At 40.3% G+C, this 22,416-nt stretch overlaps 1 protein-coding gene across 4 annotated transcripts in view; it reads left to right on the forward strand.

Moving 5' to 3' along the window:
- The window catches only part of grik4 (glutamate receptor, ionotropic, kainate 4), a 246,026-nt gene that overhangs the window by 99,860 nt on the left and 123,750 nt on the right, over nt 1-22,416 (forward strand). For all 4 annotated transcript variants that reach the window (XM_088300430.1, XM_088300429.1, XM_088300432.1 and 1 more), the window contains one exon: nt 4,106-4,239. In XM_088300430.1, coding sequence (XP_088156556.1) covers nt 4,158-4,239 — 82 coding nt within the window. In that variant the 5' untranslated portion in view covers nt 4,106-4,157. The remainder of the gene's footprint in view (nt 1-4,105; nt 4,240-22,416) is intronic.

Below are 22,416 nucleotides of genomic sequence, written 5' to 3' on the forward strand. Positions count from 1 at the left end.
ACATGCACTCTTGGCATGAACGCGTCCCGCTTTGCTTAACAACATGCCTCCTCCGGATCCAGCCTCCATGAAGAATGAAGCAAGGTAAATCCTCTTGCGAGCATAATGAAATAAGCTGCAAGGAATTTCCGCTGCTCAATTACTTTTGGAAGAAACCCTTCATTTGAGGCGCTCCTTCTTGAAGTCCTTGGGGCAGCCTTTTTTTTTTTTTTTTTTTGCTGTTATTTGCAGGGATTTCCAAGAAAAGGTCTGAGGAATTTTGGCGACGACTGGTTGGCATGACGGCCTCACAGTGTAGAGGTTGTGGCTTTGATTCTGACTTTGGCCATCCTGTGTGGAGTTTGCATGTTCGCCTCGTGCCTGCGTGGGTTTTCTCCGGGTATTCCGGTTTCCTCTCGATTGAACGCTCTAAATTGCCCCTAGGTATGAATTTGAGTGCGGATGGTTGTTCTTCTTGGTGTGGCTTGCGATTGGTTGGCAACCGGTTCAGAGTGTACCCCAGTCCCATCATGTTTCACTTGGCGCTCTTTTTTTGTTCAATTACGTACTCAGCCATGTATCACAGGAACTTGCATTTTTTTCTGTTGCATTGCTTCTCACGGCCATTGTTGCACATGTAATTTTTTAATATTGGTTGTGGCACGTAATTACTGTCAATGAACGCAATTGGTAATGTAAAACTTATCGACGAGTCGGTTCAACCGCTAGAACCGATATTTCTGCTCATAATCTTCATGACTTGTGATCATCTTGCATCTGCTATGATAGTGCGTTGCAATTATTTTCTGTTAGTTAAACTTGATTTCTTTTTTGTCATCCAGTCGGCAGAGTTGTGATGTTTTTATGGTCATTCGCCGACCGTTCGTCACACAGGATACACAGCGGGTACTTTTTTTTTGCGCCAATCCATCACGTGACGATGGCGCAAGATGTGTTCCGTGATTAACCACAGGCTCCATTCATCACAAAGATTCTACCCGGAGTGGATTCGACTGCCACTGGACGTATATTGTCCTGACAAATTGGCGACTCACACCAAGGAGATATACGATCATGCTGCTCTAGTGATTCACAATCTCTCACAAAACCCACACAACTGAGAAGAAGACGTCAACCGAATAACTAGATAATCATTACTTGCCACTTTTGAACTATTCCAAACTTTCGGTTCATCGCAGCAAATCACAAACGGTGGACGACTGGCTGCAAACGCGCGAGGTGTTTATTCGGAGGGCAGCCTTGGATTTGTTTTGTCACAAAACAACACGTACAGTATATTACAATTCATGTCTCGTGAAAGTGGCGTTTAAAAGAAAACAAAACGGAGTTTTGCGGAGAAAAGATGAACTTGCGTATCTCACAGTCTACTGGAACGTTAATCGTCCTTCAAGATGCCCTCTCCGCATAGAGACTAATCTCCATTACTGTTTACTGCAGTAGTAACTTTGCATTTAATTCATCTAAGAGACTGTTCTCACAAAGGTGGTGTTGTTTTCTTCAGCAAAGGCGTTCAAATTGGCTCTGCAATTAAGTCTTCAAGGTCCATGTGTGAACGGTATCGAGATGATAATTGCCACGCATTTTTGTTTCCTGATTGGCCAGTATCTATTTGAGAGAGATGTTTATTTTGTGTTCATTTTTTTTATTTTTATTTTGTTTTACTATCTTCCGGGATAGGACAGTACACGATTTATATTTATTTATTTATTTTTTATTTATGGGATCGGTACAGGAGCAGGTTGGATGGGAGTTGTTTTCAATGGGACAGGACGCGGCAGGATATGCCCTCCATCGATTCCCGGTGTCTTATTTATAATTGAGAAGGAAATTAAAAATCTCTGAGATTTGTGTCTAGTTTACCGTGGACAAATATTTCATCACATGTCCAAAATGAATCACTCCTTTACATCTCGTATTTTAGTCACGATAAAATGACATCAATATCAACGCCACAGCCATATTACAAGCGATCATTTGCGACAATGTGAAACATTAAAACCCAGCCGTTGATGATCCAGCACCTCCATATGCTCGTAATGATGCTCATCATGACCTTCATAGGCTTTCAAACACACATGAGATATGCATGGTCATGTTTTAAGAAAAACAACCAAACAAATGGGGATTTATTTGCGTGCTTTTTTTTTTTTATTGGCGAACATTGCTTCACGAATCAAAACACGTCCCCCATTTATTGTTGCTGACATAAATGAGTCCGATAACAAGGGACTCGATGTCCTTGCCTTCCAAATGGGCTTCATTAACTTCGCATCTGACTGCCAACCTCTTTCGCGTCATTCAGCTTTGTAAATACTCTTTTCAATTGTTTTATTATTGCAACTTTAATCTTGAAAGTCTTTGTGCTAAAATTAACTGCTTAGAAAGATAGAGCAGAAAATTTTGATCGGTAACAAATACTGGGGCTCGGGCAATCTACATTTGAACTCATTCACAACCAGCCGAGTAAAAAAAACTAAAAAATTGATCTTTGACGTATTTATCCGTCAATGGTAGTGAACAGGCACATCTGACAAATTGTTATGTTGTTGAACTTTGAGGCAGACGCAGCAGCTTAGAGCGTGAAGACAATATTTGGGCTTTCCTTGGTGGACATTTGGAAAGGTTTGATATCGAACACAAATCATAAATAGTGGTGCCTGAAGATACAAGTGCTTTTGAGATAAGAGCTGCAGTTTTTTATTTATTTATTCTTTGACTTTGCAAGCAAAAATGTGAGATATGGGCGCTATGTGGTGGCAGTGAACACAACTCAGCTCCCTTTACGACAAGAAGCAGTTTGGCAGATAGGGAACAATTATTATAAAACACGTGTTCCAGTTGTTTAGTGTCACTCCCGGTTGAAGTTTACTCTCAAACAAAACATAAACCAAAGTGAATTACATATTGATTTAAAACAACCTCGTACTTTTGCTTTATAGCACGCTATACAATACAACTCTATTTATATGGCGCATTTCACAACAGCTGGAGCTGTAACAAAGCGCTTTCCAGATGGTGTCATTTAAATTAGCAGGAAATTAGAACACAAATGAACACACAGGATAGCTAGCTTAATGCTAACAGAAGGGGAAGCACCAAAGACGGGCTAACGTGGGATTGATGTCGAGACCTTTAAGTAATACCTTCAGTGGCCTTCAGTGAAGTCCTACTTAGCCCTACTTGAAATGAATCGCCCTCATAATACCACCACGGCTGGACAAATAATATGCAGAAAGACACTTACACAGGACTGAGTGAGTGTTGGACGACCTCTCTTCTCTTGATAGGTCCGTCTTGAAAATGGCCTTGCAAGCGTATCTGCAATTAGATCCACACTTTTCCCTCCTTCGGCCATTGTGGTTTGAAAAAGCAAGAATATATTTCACCAGTTATGACTTTCGGGTGTGTTGATTCCGCGTATCGCTGGTATTGTGAAAGCTGCCTGGCAACACGAGCCAGCTGAATTCTGATTGGATAAAAACGCTCACCTAAAAATAAAACACTAGGATATAATATGACATCAAAGTGAAGAACATGATCATGATTTCTTGATTATGTTAGGCCAGCAGAGAGGGCCTTGACCGCCCACCTCAGGCATATGATCTTTATCCTCTGCCAAGAACGACTTATATTACAGTTGCATTTCTAGAATACCTGTATTTTGTTTGTGCTATACTGCACCGTACTATTTATTTAATTTTTTTAACATCGCCTACTGCGATCTCAGTGGGCAGTGTTGGAATGTTGACGATGCCTTGTTTACTGCATTTTAATCATAACACTGTAGCATTGAGGTTGGAACAGGAAAAAAAAAAAACCAAATGCTTCATTTGAGTTTTCCCACCGCTTGTGCCGACCGATAAATTGATTTCAAATAAAGCAAAATGTTGTGCCGCCGCAGATCTCAGGTTGGGCCGGCAACTCTCACTAATAGCTTCCCTGCATGCAACACGAGACACACACAGACGACAAACACATTCAAAATCGGTTTGTACCGCACAGCACTTTGGAATTGAGCTGAACAGATGCTTCGCTTCCAGCACGTTCTTTGAAACGCCGTCGCTTACCTGCTCGCTCTCACTTTGCTGTACTTTGTGTGTTCCAGGTGGCTGTGACAGGGGCACCCCCGGGGCAGGACCCATGAGGAGTCAAAGAAGATGCTCACAGCCTGGGCGCTTCTGCTCTTCTTAGCCATGTGGGTGACAAGCACCTCTGCTGGCCCGCTCTCCTTCAGAATAGGTGTGTCTGAATCGACTGAAACAAGTTGGAGACCCACTCGTCTGTTTTAGTTTTTTTTTTACGTGTTTTTTTTACTCTTTGCTTGTGCAATTTTTGGATGGAGGCTGACTGGTTAGCATGATGGCCTCACAGTGCAGAGGTCGTGGGTTCGATTCCGTCTTCGGCCTTCCGGTGTGGAGTTTGCATGTTCTCCCCGTGCCTAAGTGGGTTTCCTTCAGGTACTCCAGTTTCCTCCTACATTCCAAAAAACATGCATGGCAGGTTGATTGGACACTCTAAATCGTCCCTAAGTATGAGTGTGAGCGCGGTTGGTTGTTGGTCTCTGTGTGTCCTGCGATTGGCTGGAAACCAGTTCAGGGTGTCCCCCGTCTACTGCCCAAAGATAGCTAGGATAGGCTCCAGCCAGTAGGTCGCATGCTGAGAAAGAGTCGGAAGGTTTGCTGCTGATTTTTATATAGCTTCTGCACACTCCTCGGGTGATGTAGTAGTCTGGACTACGAGCAATTTTTCTGATTCTACTCTTATGTTGGTCAAATGGGAGGAAAGCGTTAGAGGCATAATACCGATGGAATAGACTCGCACTCAAGGTTATTGCCGTCGCGCAATTCGTACTCAGCGGGAATAAACCGCTCAGTATTTTTGCGCTGATTGATATTGTTTGCTCTTTGTAGTGGTCGAAACTATCGTTGCCATTTTTCAGTTGTGGTAAGAAAATTGGTCTTAAACTTTGAGAAAAACAGCTGATATGTTTTGTCTCAGGATCTCTCCAATTCCTTCTTTTTGTTTCTTTTCTTTTTCATTTTGCTTCTATTTGCTCGTCTTATTCCCAGGTTTTTTTGTATTCAATTTGTAGACCTGGATATTCCGCCATGGGTTCAGCAAAGCATTTGAAGGGTAAGGAGGCCAGCGCGAGAATGCGGAGGGGCGTCCTCGCTTTGAGTGTGCCTTGCAAGAGCATAACAAAATATTGACAACTCATCAGTCACACATTGCGTATGTGATGGCTTGTTTTTCTCGGTTGCTGTGGTTTCTCAAAAAAAAAAAAAAATCAAATTAGAGGAACAAGAAACTCCTAGAGTGCCTCGTTGTTGTGGCGTGGAAATGCTTTCAACCACCGGAGGGTTTCAAATCTAATCGTGTTGCATTTTAACATTTGCGTAGAGCTTAGTTTTTGTGCATTCCCGCCCACACCATTTGAGAGCGGAGAGAAAGGCTTGTAAATTTGTCAGATTTTTAAAGCCAACATTTTTTTTTATACCTTTCAATTTTTTAAAAATTTTTAATCATTCAAATTTCGCAGGTTTGTTCATTCTCTTGGCACTACGTAGTACTCTGCTATAATACGGACTAACTTGACTACACTCGAAGGCATCGCGCTGAGCAATGCAGCAGTTGTTCGAAGAAAAAAAAAATATCATAACTGGTCATTTCTGTCCTGCACGCACTTGAACCGCCAACTGAATTTGAATGTTCCCAGTGACTCATTTGCTGCAGAGTTGTTTTCAGGTTAGAGAGGAGTACATTAATAATGTAAAATCCTCCGTACGATCCTCATGAGGATATTAAAAGTCTGTTGAAACATGAACTCAACCCATACATTAAACATGTGACTGTTTCTTGACTGGGAGCAATTGCGGTGGAGTTTAAAATTTTTTGGGGGGTATAAAAAAAAAAAAAAAAAAAAGTATCTTTTCAGATTAATTTCTCCTTTTTTTTTTATAGAGAATCGTTCGCCTTTAGGCACTTTGAAAATAACCGATGCATATTTTCTGGAGAATTGCCATCCAGTAATTATGAAAACATGAAGTTCTACTAAGGGAAAAGTCACAATTATTGAGGCAGTGTGAATATACAGTAGATCATTATCTTTCCGTTCATAGTTGGAGAAGCAGGCCATTTTCCCCTCCAGTGCTCCGGACCTTGATCAGACTAAGTGTCACCATCGAGCAATGTCAACATGTCTCTCTCTTTTTTTTTCTTTCTCGCTTTGGAGTTTTCCTTCCTGCGAGCATCTCGTTTCAAGAGAACATCTTTTGTTTTTTTTTTGTTTTTTTGCTCATTTGCCATGACATCCCAAACAGCAGCGGTTGTTAACATAGTTTGATGCACCAACAAAAAGCACAATCATTTTAGTCTTCCTTTGTTACTATCGTACAAAAATGTACCAGCCGATGTCCCCCTGTGCTCTTTCAAAGCGTCATCCGCCCAAATGCATAAAAAGCTATGCTGTTTTATGATATTCTCAGCTGCACGATTGATGGATAATTAGGCAGCCGGGAAGTTTTTCCTTCTCATGTCAAACACAGCTAGTGTCAAATGCTTCTGGTTGTGTGTGGTCGTGAATATGCAAATAATGCCAAGACACATAAACACGTTCAAAATAACACCAACTCAATTTGCTGCCATTTGCGCTCCAGGAGATGATTTTTAACATGACCGCCTCGCGAGTCCGGCCTCCCTGGCATATCGTTACTGGTCTTGCTTGCACTAAATGCAGCAGCGCCAAAAGCAGCATTCCATCCATGCCACAGCATTTTCCAAGAGGAGCTGCCAGCTAGTGATGGGAAAATGAAGCTTCAAATTTGCTTCATGAAACAGTTGTCGTATTTTTGAGTCCTCTAGAGGGCACTGTTGGTTGAAATAAAGGGTTAGAAAATGGCAAGTCAGCCCAATGTTGATCAGAGAGTGCCATCTATAGGAGTCCAAAAGTGCCGCTGTGCGAAATCGACATTTGTTTGAAGAATTAACGAGATGAGCAGAGTGGTTGTACATATCGCGGACTTTTGATGAACTTTTTGACTGACACATCCACAGCCATGGGATGCTCGATTAAATGGAAACAATGAAGTGGAGCATAAACCAATTACCATATTGTTTTATGCTTGGTCATTAGACGAGCGATATGCTAACACAACGGAGCCATCAATTTGTTCTGATTTGAAACAGAAAATGGAATGGTGGTAAGACTTTTGCATGGTGCTTCACTCTTCTTATATTCCGGTGGTTCTCAAACAGTGGGACGGGACCCCCTGTGGGGGGCGCGGTGCGAAGTTGAGGGGGCGTGTGAACCTGGGGAACATGCTCTTTTTTGCCGCTGCACTACATTAAGTGTTATGGTAAAATTCTAACTTACAAATAAGTCACGCTAACAGCGTAATAGCCGTGGCTAGCATCAGAGCTAACGCTAGCAGTTTTAACACTGCAAACTTTAGCTTGATTTTACTTCTTGGCTTCCACAGCACAAGCAGAAATCAAATTAACTGATTAAACACAAAGAGCCTAATAAACATTTTGCCTGGGGGAAAAAAAAGCTAAATAAGATGATTTAATACATAAAATGTTGGCAGAATTCCAAATCACCACCATATGGCACTTTAATAGTAATTGTATTTCCCAAATTAGTGAAAAGAAAAATGCCATTATACAAAGCTGTTGATTTCGCTAAATCCTTTGGCCACATATTCATAACCGCAAGCAGGTGGTTGTCTGCTTTTCAGCAAATAAAATTGGAGGGACGTCCTCCTTTATCAGTATTCACCAACCATTAATATGGCGAATCTCCAATAAAAACCGCCTGCACTCACTCTGCCTCTTTCCCAGCATCAAATAGGACTCAAAAAGCTTTTCATCTGCTATTAATCATCAAATATTACTCTCCAAACCTGGATGCACTTTCAGCCTTTACTTTGGTCAAATCTACTTCAAGAAACATGAGCGTCCAAACGCATTCAAACTGCAAAGCTTTTACAATAAATTCTAGAAGCTCCCTGCGAAAGAAACGTATATTTAAAAATGATAACTTTGAGAGTGGTATATTATTAGGATATTTATTCCTGATGCATTAACCTGAACGCGACGCTTTATCGCTGTTGAAGGTGACCTCGTCTCAAATGGCTTTAAGTGCAGCTCGCTGATTTCAGCTACAAGTGGTGGACTTTCACTTCGGAAATCATTTTTGTTTTATGAGCTGGGATCGAATTAAGGTATTAACAGGGATAAATTTGTGTTTGCCGTACATTGTTGCTGTCTCATAAAAAAAACAGCACATATGTGAATTACGTAAATGTCAACAATATGAATCGAAAAAAAAAAAATACTTTTGCTGCTTTTATTGTGCTAAACTTTAATAATGTCCGTCAAACAAGTCCAACCAATACAAATATAAATTGCTATTATTTTGTGTGAATAAACAACAGACAAGACAGGATTTAGACTTTTAGTTTCCAATTTGTCTTAATCGCAATCGCATCACTGGCTATGTGAAAAAAAAAAAAAATTACCTGCTGTGGCTACTACTTACAAGCTGAGAGGAACATAAACAGGAGACTAACAAAATACGCCCAATTATTTTTGATTTATGGACTGACACAACTGTATATCCCCGTTGTCCTAATCAAACGATCTATTTCATCCATCCATCAATGTTTTGATATTACGAAGACCAGGACATAAAGCTGTGTCAGAAAAATTACAGGAGAGCTGTCCAAACTACAAATTTCCCCTCTGAGGCTCCTCTTAGTCCTCGGCACCTCCAACAACGTCTGGTCCGCATTGGACCAGTGTGTGGTGGTGAGCACCATATGACGGAGGGGCAGAGCGGTTTTCAGCTCATCCGAGGCTAACACAAAAAGTCCTGCCAAAGAGAAATTTTGGAAATAAACCACACATTGGTAATAATATATCGAAAAACAATCCTAAGGACTCTAATTTTAATTATTTTCTGGATGTGTCATTGATGAGCAATAAATCCACACATTTCAGGTTTCAGTGTATACAAGCATTGAGTTATGCAAAGGGGCAGCCAGGGAATGTTTGAGAATAGACTATTTTCACCGCCTCTGACATTTGTTGGAAAAACATTTTTCATGATTAAGTCCTCAGGGAAACATCGAGGGCCAGGCTGTCTGTATTCGTTAGCTTCACTTGCCCATTTATTCACAATCTTTCTCCGCCTCGGCTTCTTGAGAGGCTTGTTGTCACACTAACAAAATGGGTCAGAGCACCTATCATATTCCCTGGCAGCATCTTTCAGCTCTCTTACCGATCCGGAGAACTCAAGGGACAGCTTAGGGATGTAAATCCTTTAGCGTGTCCTGTCCTGTGATCTCCTCCCACTTGTGAGAGACCTCAATGAAGCTGGGGCACCCTTAAAAGCGCCGCATATAGTAAATGGTTAGATTGTGCCTTTTAAATATAAAGCCGCAGATTATTTGACAATGGATTCAGTGACTACACAAACCCCTCTGGTTACACAATTCGGACGCAGATTTGAGCCAAATGGCTGACAATAAACAACGACGCATAGAGTAGCCAGAAATTGTACTCAAGTAAATAAAAGACAGAAAGAACTTTATCCAGACTAGTGGTACATTACTTTTGTACTTTGGTAGTCCAACAAATAATGACTATATATCGGTGAAAGGTCTGAAAGTCTATTATTCTTAGCATTATGTGACAAAATAATCTTTTATTCCCTCGGGGTGGGCAATATGGCAAAAGTATAAAAAAATCTTTACAATTAAAATCACGATTCGATCACAATTCTTTTTTTACAACTTTTTTTTTAGACTCATTTGTGACAATTTTCAACATACATAAAATGGATACATAACCTTAAAATAAAAAATATAAATAAATAAAACATTTTAAAGCCAGCATTTTTTCCCCCCTTTTTCAACAAATGAATATCGGCTTAAAATATCGGTTATCGGCCACCGCGACAACTAGTATCAGTTATCAGTATCGGCCCTGAACAAAACCATATCGGTCTATCACTATACGGTGTACTATAATGTCAGTGATATCTAAAAGAAGTCATTTTTTAAGGAATATATTGGGGGAGTGGAACAATTTCCCTTTGACCTTCAACAGGACAAATAATACAGTAAGTATTCTCTAGTACAGAATCATATTTGCATTGTACAATCTTTCCATAAAACAGAATTTCCTTATGAGGGAAACGACCATGGTAAATGCCCTGTATGAACGTGCAAGTATGTTAATAAAATACAGCTTTTTAAAAAAAGATTTTTTTAGTTTTTTCTTCCACTCCCTCACCACACAAGACGGCATCTCTCAGTTGACGGCATGCTACTTTTGAAGCCAGCCGCGGGACGCTTCGAAGTCCTCTCTGCCCATAGATGGCGCTATAGTGAGCTACACTTCTCTCTAATTAGCGGCCCAGTTAACGGGAAGCTTTTAGCACGACAAGAGTTAAAGCATTCCTGGACACGTTCATTTACGCCGCTGTACTTCGTCCGTCAAGCCGCAAGCAATTTCCTCTGAGCAGGTAAACTGCCGGAATCGTTTCCTTGTTTTCGGGAACTGCTTGAGTTTGCGCTACTGCGGCGTCGCTATGGCTTCCGGTTTCCGGGTATCAACATTTCCGTGTGAGGAATCGATCGTTAATCTAATATAGTAGTAGAAAATTGAATGTATACATTTTTTTCCCGGGTGAGGGAATTTTCATTTGACAGAGGTTCGTAGGTGGGAATACTTAATGCATTGAAAATAGACGAATAGCTGGATCACGCCATTAATTCACCTCCTAAAGAAAAACAATTTCAAAAACGCAAGTGCCAACCTCACATACAAGGGGGGCATACCCAAATTTACCTTGACTAAAAGCTTCCACTGCGCCCCAATAAACACATCCCCCGCAAGAGATATTTCTTAAGAAGCAGTTGCAAAGCAACGCCGTCGCAGCACCGAGCGCACACCCGTCAGACAAAAAGGCAAGCAAATCTTTTTCTTCCTTCTTTGCTCCCCTTTCTTCGCCGTACACTTTGGGAGCACATGTTCAAGGATTTTTGGTGGGCTGTATTCCATTTGCTCCATTCTCCGTGCCTGTGCTATGTTTACACGAGTTCCCAAGGCTGACATCAGTGGAGCTTTCTGGGTGGTTGAGAGTTTGTCTTGTGATCGGCGCACATAAGAAAGGTAAAGCCCGGCGCGGCTGATGTAGAGATTCTCAGCGGAAGGCGAGCTTGTGAAGTTAATACTCTGCCGCCTCCTGTGACTTAAATCAGCAAACACAAAGATATCCTGAAAACGGAATGTCCTGCATAAGTTTCCTACTGCAAGTATCACGTAGTAAAGCCAGTGGGTCACTCTTGTTGGAATTCCTAACTTTTCTTTTCCCCCGTTATCCCCTTGACAGAATGCAAAAAAAATAAATAAATAAAATAAAATAAAACAGCATTGCATTTGCATCATGTGCGCGAGCGCTTGTAAAAAAAAAAATAATAATAATAAAAAATAAATGGACAGGTTGCCAAGGTTGTGTCAAGAGATGCATGTTGTTTTCACGCAGCACACAAATTCCGTATGTGCCTCAAGGTAAGAACACATGCGGTGAGGGTTATTGAAATTGAAATCTGGAGGTGATGGACTCTGATACTGATATGACTCATTGGGATTTGCAGATACAAGTCAGCAAATGCGCGGGTGGGCGAAAATATTGGCGGTATGACGCAGATCGACTCGTAAAAATCTTTAAATTAACGGGAGCATTGTTTAAGGCGGAAGGTTCAACATGTGTAGAAAATCGCCGTCAAATATGCTGGATGAGAAGTTTTAAGTGTTTTTTTTTCTAAATAAATACATATTTGTTGATATAGGTAAACAGCAACCAATGAAGATGTGCACGGATAGTTTTCCAAAAGTTGATCACTATTTCAACAAACTACGTCATGTTGCGCTTTCCTCGACCTTGAGCACAAAAGTGAGTTCTGTCAAGAGTAGGATCATTTCCACCCAGAAGTACCATCCATCCTGAGGGAGCAGTTTGAATAAATCTCTGCTTTTAATAAGGTACGGGTGCAGTGTAGCAAAGGAGACGACCCTTAAGGGGAGACAAAATGTTTTTTTTTGTTTTTTTTTATTGGCCGCAATGACAGAGAGGAGTGATGTTATGCAATTATGCACGCTGCTTGGCTGCTGAGGTGACCAAATAAATTATTCAGGGAATCTGATAACGTCACAGTCAACAGTCGTGTGTAATGTTTGTTTTCCAAATAAACACACACACACAAGCGAAAACACACTTTCATGATTGAATGTTTCCTCAAGTGGTTTGTTACAAATGAATTGAAATTCATGTTTTCTCATTAGTCCAGAAGTCCTTTGAGTGCCGTATAACACGCTTGCAACTTTTCCCTAAAGGTAGAACTTGAAAACACTGGTAGTTAAATTATTAACGTAGTAATTACAATGGATGTTTTGCTACGCACCGGGATGGGTTTAGTGCTTTTAAAAGTGCAATCTTAAAGAGTACAGCATCGCCAGTGTTGCTGTTTTCTCATCGACCCCATGGCGTCACAGATATTCAAAACCAAACACTTCTCTGTATGGACCCCTCCCCCCCTGTGAGATTCCATTATTTTGACAAACAATTGGAATTCAACCAGCACAACCGTAACGTAATTAGTAATTACGGTAGTAAATCTACGCATGGCGGAAATGTAATGTAACTCCTCCCATGCGACTCAATCAATCACGCCGTGTAATCCGAGTAGGCAAGCGGTGCGGAAGAAGGTTAAATGGATAATGCTGTGCTTGAAAACAAGAAAATGCCAAAGTTGTGATGTCAAGCAATTAATTTTTTTTAACTAATTAATTGCAAAAAAATCCATAATTGCCATTAATTGCATTTTTTCTTCTACTATTATTTTTATTAGTACGTATTTACTTGAATAATTAATGTGAAATCACCAAATATGAAATGTGTGATCCTTCAATCTGATCGAAACTGAGTCATCAGTATGGGAATTATTATTTTTTTCTCAAAACTTCTACAGTACATTTAACACTCCACCAGTGTTGGTTTGCAAGGCCCAGTGGTAACTTAAGCCAGCTGTTTTGTTCTGAGATCATGTGCTAAAGATGTACAGTTAAGATGGAATTTGGCTTTGCTAGATATGCAAATTAATTTTTGAAGTAAATAAAAACAGAGTTACCGTATTTTCTGGACTATTAGGCGCAGATGTATATAAGAGTTGTTTGTTTCTCCTCTCTTTGTGCTCATCTACTGTCAACCTGAAAGTGAGCAGGTTTTCAACGGGATAAATGGTTTGCAAATCATGCTGCAGATTCAACTTATAACGCCAGACCGCAATATATAAACTAGCCGATAATGACATGCCAAGCGAATATTGGTCGGGACTGCAAGTAAAGATTTGTTTTTTTTCCTTCAGCTCTACCACACGGCATGCATCTGCTTTCTATGGTGCTTGTTCTCATTAGACGCTTTTGTGAGCGGCCGGATCTTATTCCAGTCGACTTGCGAGATCAAACATACCATTCGGCGAACACAAGCAATTGCCTCAGCTCCCAAACGTGGCGAATAAAGTTTTGTCGGACTTAAAGCTTTTATTGTTGTTTAATCTATTTTGATTGTTTCAAGTCTTCACCCTAAAAGTTAGCGTTTACGTCGAGATAATACTTCATAACGGAGCTGAAAATGGAGCAGTTCCCTCTTTCGTCTGCCTCGTCTTTCGTTCCATCTGCTTCGACTAACTTCCGGGACAAACGGAAACGTGTATAATGACATCACGGACAAGCACGGTAAAGACAGTTTATTCCGTCATTTCGGCTGATCGGATTATCTAATCGACTGAAACCATCAATCTCGCTCAGGATAAAATCGTCATAGGAATGGGCTTGATCGGGTCAGAATATTGAGAAAAGGGGTGTGTGTACATGAATTTATTTATTTTTATTCCTATCTGGTATTTAATCAGAATAAATGCATCCATGTCAACATAGCCGTGTTCTTATCAATTACAGTAAATGTTTTTAGAGCAGTTACTTGGTAGATAATTCTCAAGAAAGGATCTTAATCACCATCTCGGGAAATAGCATGTTTTCAAATTTACAGTTTAATTGATGACAAAAGATTATTTTGCAAGAATTTTGCAGTACGCGGATATGGAAATGGCCCCATGACTGGGTTTGCCAGATAAATGCACCCCCCAAAAAATATATATGAGCACTCACAAATAACAGCAAAATGACCAATTAATCAAACAGTTTTTATTTTTTAGTTGCAAAAAAGTCACACAAGCAAGGAAACTGCATACAGAGGGCCTGAATGAAGATTCGAACCCGTGTCCTCTCAACTGTGAGGCAGGTGTGTTTTTTTGAAGCCACTTATATTTAGAAAAAAAAATCCTGAAGACAAATATTAATTTTAATGTAAATATTGCAAAGTTTTGTTGGAAGCCGTTAATGGTAAAATTGAGCGGATCTCGGCAAATACTATTTTGACATCATATTCTCTTATTGAGGCTCTTTTTTTCTTTTTTCTTTTTTAAATGCATTATGTTCGATGGCTTACAAAACATAAAAAGCGCGAGGCACCATTCCACATAATTCTCCCTCCTTTTCATGAAAACTGCGTGGGCTTCAATTCCATGCATTTATTCCCATCTCGGAAGAACGAGCGACATTTCCTAGTTTACTTTTCAGCGCACATTTGCACCTTGCAACGCTGAATCTTCCAAGACAAGGACATCAATTTCCTCCTCGCCTCCTCAAGCTGTTGCGCCGCCGAGCTTCCCTTTCCTCATCCATTACGCCCCACGTGCTGTGGACAGCACTGCTTTTAAGGGGAATTAGATGGCAAGATTTGATTAGTGCTTATTCATGCCAAGGAAACACTTTTTATAATCATGTTCCCATTCTTCACTTTGTAAATGTATAGCATGTGTGCACTTGTTGTGCTTTGGGCGTTTCATTAAATTATCCCCCATCCCAAAACTGAAAAAAATAAATATATAAGTAAAGTGGTCGAGAAGGTTGGACACTTTAAAGCTCCACAAATAAATTGGAGAAGTGTTCCTTTAAATATCTCGAGCCATTGTTGGATCGCTTTAGCCAACAACGTGAGAAGCAAAGAATGTCTGTTGAAGAAAGCGAGAGAGAGAGCGAGAGAGAGAGAGAGAGTGTGAGAGTGACGTACGTGTATGCACATGTCCAACTGTTTCATGTTTCCGTATTTTTTTTTTATTTGATTAATTTTTTTACAACACTTGTTCTCTAATAAGTTGATTAAAAAAAAATCACAAATGCTGTTCTATTTATTAATTGATCATTGATCAATTCCGGAATCAATTAAAATGTGAAATTCAGCTATCATATTCATCATGCAGTTGACATTTTGACATCATGAGACCAAGACGTCACCAAACCGTTTTTCAACAGTCGCTCACCATTGCGAATCTTCCAAAAGGTTCCGCTTAGATTTTTTGTCAACATAGACATAGAGTCACACCAATTTTAGCAATTATTTCTTTAAAAAAAAAAAATAAATAAATAAATAGTTCACATTTTTATATTCTGGCGAGAAAAAGAAGCAGATTTTCATTTGCATTGCCAACTTGGCAGTCGTCAGGCCGGGGATATTTTCATAACATGGGCTATTCAGCTCTTTATTACAGCAAGTTGTGGAAAAAAAACATTGAAACATTCAACAGTTGCACATGCAAAAGGTTTGTGAGAAGCGTAGACATTTAGTATATATCCTGTATCTGCCTACTATTTTGTTCATAAAGGTTTTTATGGCTCAGACACAATGAATTACGCTACTCCAAAGTATAATTGATCTCAACGGAAAATGTAGTTGAAAGTCAATGTAATACTGTACTCTGCTTTACATCCCGTAGGGTGTTGTTAGATTTTTATCACCTATCCGTGGAAACTGCTTTTGTTGAGCGGGTTTTGATCGGGGCTAGTAAAACAAAACATTATTTGCCAATTACACGAGCATTCGTATGCCTCGTCTTTGCCATCAGCAGGCAGAGTTGTTCTTTCTGTTCTGGGATAATTAAAAGCTGTCCAACCAGACTGAAATTTAATGATGCAAGAGTTTTACTTGTTACTATGTTCATCATTTTAATTAGATCAAACAAAATAATGATAATCAGCGGGGACGTGGTCACGTAGACATTACGAATCACAAAGAGCAGACAGAGAAGCGTGTCATGTCCGCCGTCACAACTGAAAACGACTCTAATGGCTAAAATTGGAACATTACAGGCTTGTAACTTGGTTGTTTCGCTGACCCTTTATTACTGATGTTTGATTTTTGTTAACCTCTCGTTTTTTGTTGAAATATCAGTCTCAGGATGTTTTGAGATTGGGTAGCTCTCTTTCTCTCACAAGTCTAAATCGCCCCTCTTCTTTCCGTCCCCACCTAGTATTTTTATTTTATATCTCTTTGTGGATTTGTCACAACCTAATTCTCTTTAGCTCCGGTCCCTGTCGCTATTCGCCAACAACAGTGTGATAATATTTTGGGCATTGGAGTCTTTTGCTAAGACTCCCGTGGCCCTTCACACTGTGTAACCATGTTTAAAGAGCTGTAAGTGAAACAACTCGATACAAACTCTGCCATACTGGGTGTTTTTTTTTGTTTGTTTGTTTGTTTTTTTTTACTGTATATCTCTAGCTATCTCGCTAGCTATCTCACTATCTCTCTCATCTTGCTAAGTATCCGTCTTATCGCGATAGCTGTCTGCCTTATATAGCTAGTTAGCTATCTAGCTAGCACTCCAGTTAGCTATCCATCTTGCTCGCTAGCGAGCGGTCTCTATCTAGCTTTCTAGCTAGCTATGTAGCTAGCTAGCTATTTTGGGGGGCGTGGCCATATTCTTCAATAAAAGTAGCCGTTTTTCAAGTTGTCACTTATTTCCTAATTTCTCCAAAATGAATGCATACAAAGGAAAATTGTAACAAATTTCAGTTTCCTGATCAAAAAATGTATAAACTGAGCTTGTAAGTGAAAAATCAGCCATCTTGGCTGGACAGATTCTTTAAGTGTGACAACTCGGCTGCTCGTAGTTTTTTTTTTTACTCGTGGTTCATTGTTGGTATTCAAGAGTCTCGCACTGCTTATTTTGATGTGAGTGTTGGCAAGCAGTCTAACCTTTACGGTTTCAACACCTGGCTTTGACAGACCCTTGTAGGCAGCCTTTTCACGGGATGGCAACCGGACAAAATGCCCTGGGGCTCGAGAGCAGGCGCAGAGTGTGCCTGCCTCGAGAGGAAGGGCCCTCGAGGCAGACAGCCCGAAGGCTTGAAAGTGTACGCCGTGCCAACAGATAAGGTTGTGCATAAAGGTCAGGGCCAACCAATTATCGTGTGTTAGTAAAATCAATTACAACCGCAGTTTTGATGAGATTGTTTTACAATCCGACATAAATGGGAAAAAAAAAGGGCATTGTGGTCGCAATGTCCGCAAGAAATCTTGAAGCCAGCCTTTCCCAAGTTGAAACAAAAGTTAGGGATGCAGTTATTAAAAAAAAAAAAAAGTCTTGTAAATCCAACAGAGTACAATAAACCACTCTCATCTTCTCTACTTTTTCATTTTTCCAACATCCATTATTTATAAGGTTAAATGTTCAAGCTGCGTTCTGTCCCTTACATTCATCCAGTTTTGCAACCAGCATTGTCGAGCTCTGTTGACCGACAAAAGAAATGCTCTCATTAGGGAGTAGTACCATCTCAGATCAGCACAGGATAATAGTGGAGTATGTTGGGGAAGTGAGTGTATTTAATTGCGGGCCTTGTGGACACCATTGATAAGATAAGCACAGACGTAATTCAGCACACTCTCGCAATCATGGTTCGCAACGTCCCTACAAGACTCTTCTGAAGAGCAGTTTGGATCCCAGCATTTGTGATAATAACACACCTGTATCCAACTGAGTGTTTTTAGAAAAAAAAAAAATAAATTCTAATTAAATCATTTTTCAATACAAATAATATTTTAGAGAAATAGCAATTTGGTTTTAGGATAAAACCTTTGTACAGAGACAGTGCAGGTTCTTTGCAGATGTGAAAAAAATCACAGACTTGATGATTCTGGATCTAAGCGCTGCTTTTGATGCGGTAGATCACCACATTTTGTTAAAAACCCAGTTGGCGTCTTTGGTACTGCTTCTAACTGCTTTTATTCCCATCTCACTTTAAATGTGGGGTTCCCCAGGGTTCAATTTTAGGCCCAATACTTTTTAATCTTTGTATTTCTCCTTTTGTGGATGTCATCAGTAGATACAGCATTAGCTGAGACACACAGCTATATATTCTAAAATGTTGTCGGGATTCTCAAATTACCACAACGGTTGATTATGCGTTACAATGCAACGTGTCGCATGGATTAACTTGAAAATGAAAGCGAAACAAGTAACACTGTACATGGTTATCGATTCCTTACTTAGCGTTTATTTGGAAGTTGGACCTCGGACGCGATTATTCTGGCGGCTGACCTAGCCGGGCGTATTCTTAACGCGCTAAAGTTAGCTGACAGACTTGAACCGGAGCACAAAATTTAATTTTCGGTGCTCATGCGCACCGAAGCACCACTTTTGTGCACCCGTGTCTATAACCTGTTTTTGCTTTTAAAACTAAGAGACGAACGAACTTGGCATATTCATTTTTATTCTCTCCCTGGACATATAAGGAGCACAGCTGTGGGACTTTGGGCTTCCCTTGGACCCAACTCCTCAACTTGTCATCCTTCCTCTTAAATGTCTCTCTCAGCGCTTTCAATCTATATAACGCTGATATCATCTTGAGCTTTCTCATCTTTTCAAAAGTACTGTCTTTCTCCTGAGAGCTGCCAATTTCCCGCTCAGCTCGGTTTGAGTTCTTTTTCCGCTTCAAGTGGATAAGTGCTACTCCGTCAGGACCGCTTTGTCTAAGTTATGTTTGAGAATGGAGAATGCTACCACCGGACTGAGTCATTCTGTTACATTGGCCCTACTTGTAATCGACAAAAGACCCAGAGATGTTTTTTTCATTCATCCATCCATAGATCTGTCCATCCGACCTTACTTGCATCAATCCATCCAATTTTCTGTCGCGCTCATCCTATTCAAGGTCACAGCAAAGGCCGGAGACGTTGCATGAATGCAGCGAGTGGAAATCGATTCCATGCAAGCCGCATGAAACTCAGCGATGCGAACCGCTCCACCGCTTATGATGCCCAACGTCACTCAAACTATTCCTAAACGTAATTCTTGTTTTGCGTTTTGATGAGAGTGGTGTCTTTTGCAAATTAAAGGCCCTTGCAAATGATTCATATCATTCTCCCGCTCATTTATCCATTTCTGCTCAGCAAGAACAGAATCTATATTTTTAGCGCTAACAAGAGCTCGATCTCACACCCAAAATCCATATTCGTTTTTCATGTCACCACCCATGACTCTTCTTTGGGCAGAAACCATATAAATGTATGATCACTTACACACAACAAATTGATGGAAAGCCAGTTTTGAAATCAGAAGTCAAGGAAGTTTTTATTCAACAATTTTTCAATCTATTTTAAAAGGGGAGGATTGGTAACAAATAAATGGCAAGATCTCATTTCTCAATGTTGTTAAAAGTGAAGAAAATGTGCTAGAAACAGGAAGTTGACGCAAATGATTTTCCCTTTGCGGGCCACCTAAAATGAGGTTGTGGGCCAGATCTGGCCCCCGGGCCTTGAGTTTGACACCTGTGGTCTAGCCAAACCTTTGATGCAGATTTTACTTTTTAATTTAAAATTTAACCACCACGCCACCGTGTGGGCTGAGATAGTGAGGGAATATTGCGCTCGACCCTTGTGAAAATTGGCGGTATAGGAAACGGATGGTTGGAGGTTTGAAGTCATCGCTCCGTTTCGGGCCTTCACTGCACCGCCTTGATAGTTTTCAAAGAGGTTTTGTAATCATTTGCTTCTTTTATTCATCATCGCCCGATATCTAAAATAGTTGTTTTCCTCACCATATTTTCCTCTCTTAATCTTTCCTCAGCTGGCTTCCCTTGACCTTCCAGACAATTACATGCCTCTATCTGGAGGCCCAGGCCTGTGCGGGGAGATAGGCCGACTGACAGTTAATGACACCCACTAAGAGTTGAAATTCCCCAAGGGTTGTTTTCTTCTTTTTTTTTGCCTGCCAACCTGCCATCCTTTCATCCCTTGGGTCCTAAATTCAAACTACAACTGCCACATGGATGCTATTTCCTCCATAATAAACATCATCCGTCTATTGCTCGTCTCTATTGTCCTTGTTGGGATTATCGTGGTGTCGCACCCTTCATACTCTCGCTCTGTCAACCACCATCTGTTGATTTGAACCAGTTCGGCGAAACATTCGTTTTCATTATAACTTGCCTTGTCGCTGTATTTGTCCCCCCTCGTGTTACTCATTCTGAACTTTTGTTAAATATCACTCATTATGATTGTAAAACTGAGGGAGAATTAATCGGGTGTGCTTATCAACAGCTTTGCTTAAAAGAGATGTGGCAGTTGATTCAATTTCAAAAGTTCTTTTTTTTTTTTGCTTTAATAAATAATCTAAATTCGTGTTTACACGTTTTTTTGTGAATTAACAATTGTCAATGCCAATATAATTGGAGTATTGGAAAATTCTGTTCAAAAATAATTTTTTAGACTAATTAAATAAACTTACAATTATTTGCTGTATCTTCCGCAATATAAGGCGCACCTGTATATAAGCTGCAGCAATTAAAAAAAAGAAAAAGATGTGCAAGCCGCATCAGGTTATATGCCGCAGTTTTGTATGTTGAAAAATATTAGTTGTATGCGCGGAACAATTTTGTACTGTGAATGCACATAGGTACATTAACAGATTCTAAAAACTGAGCCTTTTCACACCGCAACAACTTTGCTAATTAAGAGATAAAAAAAAATCAACATTTATTTAGCGTATTTTCTGAACTATAGAGCGCCCCTTAGTGGTGAAAGAAAAATCCATAGAAAAGCCGCACCATTGTATTAGCCGCACGGTTCAAAATCTAGGAAAAAAGTAGCGGCTTACAGTCCGGAAAATACGGTAGTCGATTAATCGGGAGAAAAATAATCATTTGGGACGGCCCTATTTCATTTGACTTTATACCGGTAGTCACACTTGAATTTATTCTGTTGTCACAAGACTAAAAAGGTGACGGTTTAAACTTCTCTTGTTGAAAGCAGCGCTCCCCAACGGTTTTTCCGCCGCGGACCGGTTCATACAAGTCCGTACAATACGCTCTGAAATGTCAAAACACGATCACGACTCAAAAGTTGAAAAGCTTCTCCGTCAACATGTTTTTGACCTACAAAAGTGGTGGAACATGGCCCGGTGCGTATTGTCTTCTTGCGTATCCATCTTCCCTCCTTTAGAAAGCCCACAGCCTTTCAAGGATGATGTCATCGTTGTGCCCAGCTTTGACACTGACTTTGCAAGACACCACACAATGCGCATTTCCAGGGCTGTCATCATGTTATGATCCAGAAGGGTTGATCTTTTCATGAATGAATCAGCGAAGGGATGAAAGTGCTTTAGCCCAAAAGCTCCCTCTCACTGCTCCCACTTGCTGCAATGTCCTCAAATCAAGACTGGCCGTGGTGACTTTAACCAATTCAAGACCAGGTTACTACATCCTTACCTTTTTTTTTTTTTTTTTGAGCAGTTCTGAAGAAATATGACGGCGAGAGGTACGTGCCTCCAGATTGCGACCGAGGCGGTGCTTAACTCATTCACTGCCAATGACGAGTATAGACGTCAAAAAGCATGTTCATTTTAATTGGGCTGGTAGTACCAAAGTGAAAGAGGTACTGCGAAAAATCCTTAACTGAATCCAAAATCAATCAAGTGAAACGATAAATCGAATCAAATTGATTTTGGAAATTTCAATCAATCCTGTTCCTCGAGGACCACTGTCCTGTTCCTTCTCGCCTTGCTGCAACACACCTGATTCAAAAGATCAGGATCGTTTTCCTGCTTCTGCAGGCCTTGGTGATTATCTGATCATTTGAATCAGGTGTGTTGCAGCAAGGAGAGACAGAAAACAGGCTCGACACCGGCCCTGGAGGAACAGGATTTTAGATCCCTGCATCTAACATAGCTTTGACTAAGTGATAGACATCCCCATTGCAGGACAGGCTGCATCACGTACATCAGTGGTTCTCAAACTTTTTTCAGTGATGTACTCGCTGTCAAATATTGATTTTCAGCCAAGTACCCCTTAACCAGGGCAAAGCATTTTTGGGTTTGAAAATTAAAAAAATAAATAAGACTTAAAACATGCCGGGAGTGACTGATTTAATAAACGTAATAAACTAAGTTGTATTAGTCTACAAAAAAATAAATAAATCAACATAAAAAGTCCTCTTTTGGATCATAGAAGAGA

This window comes from Idiotropiscis lumnitzeri, chromosome 7 (genome assembly GCF_059441095.1).
Source record: "Idiotropiscis lumnitzeri isolate Australia: NSW breed Sydney's pygmy pipehorse chromosome 7, RoL_Ilum_1.0, whole genome shotgun sequence".
NCBI classification, from domain to species: Eukaryota; Metazoa; Chordata; class Actinopteri; order Syngnathiformes; family Syngnathidae; genus Idiotropiscis; species Idiotropiscis lumnitzeri.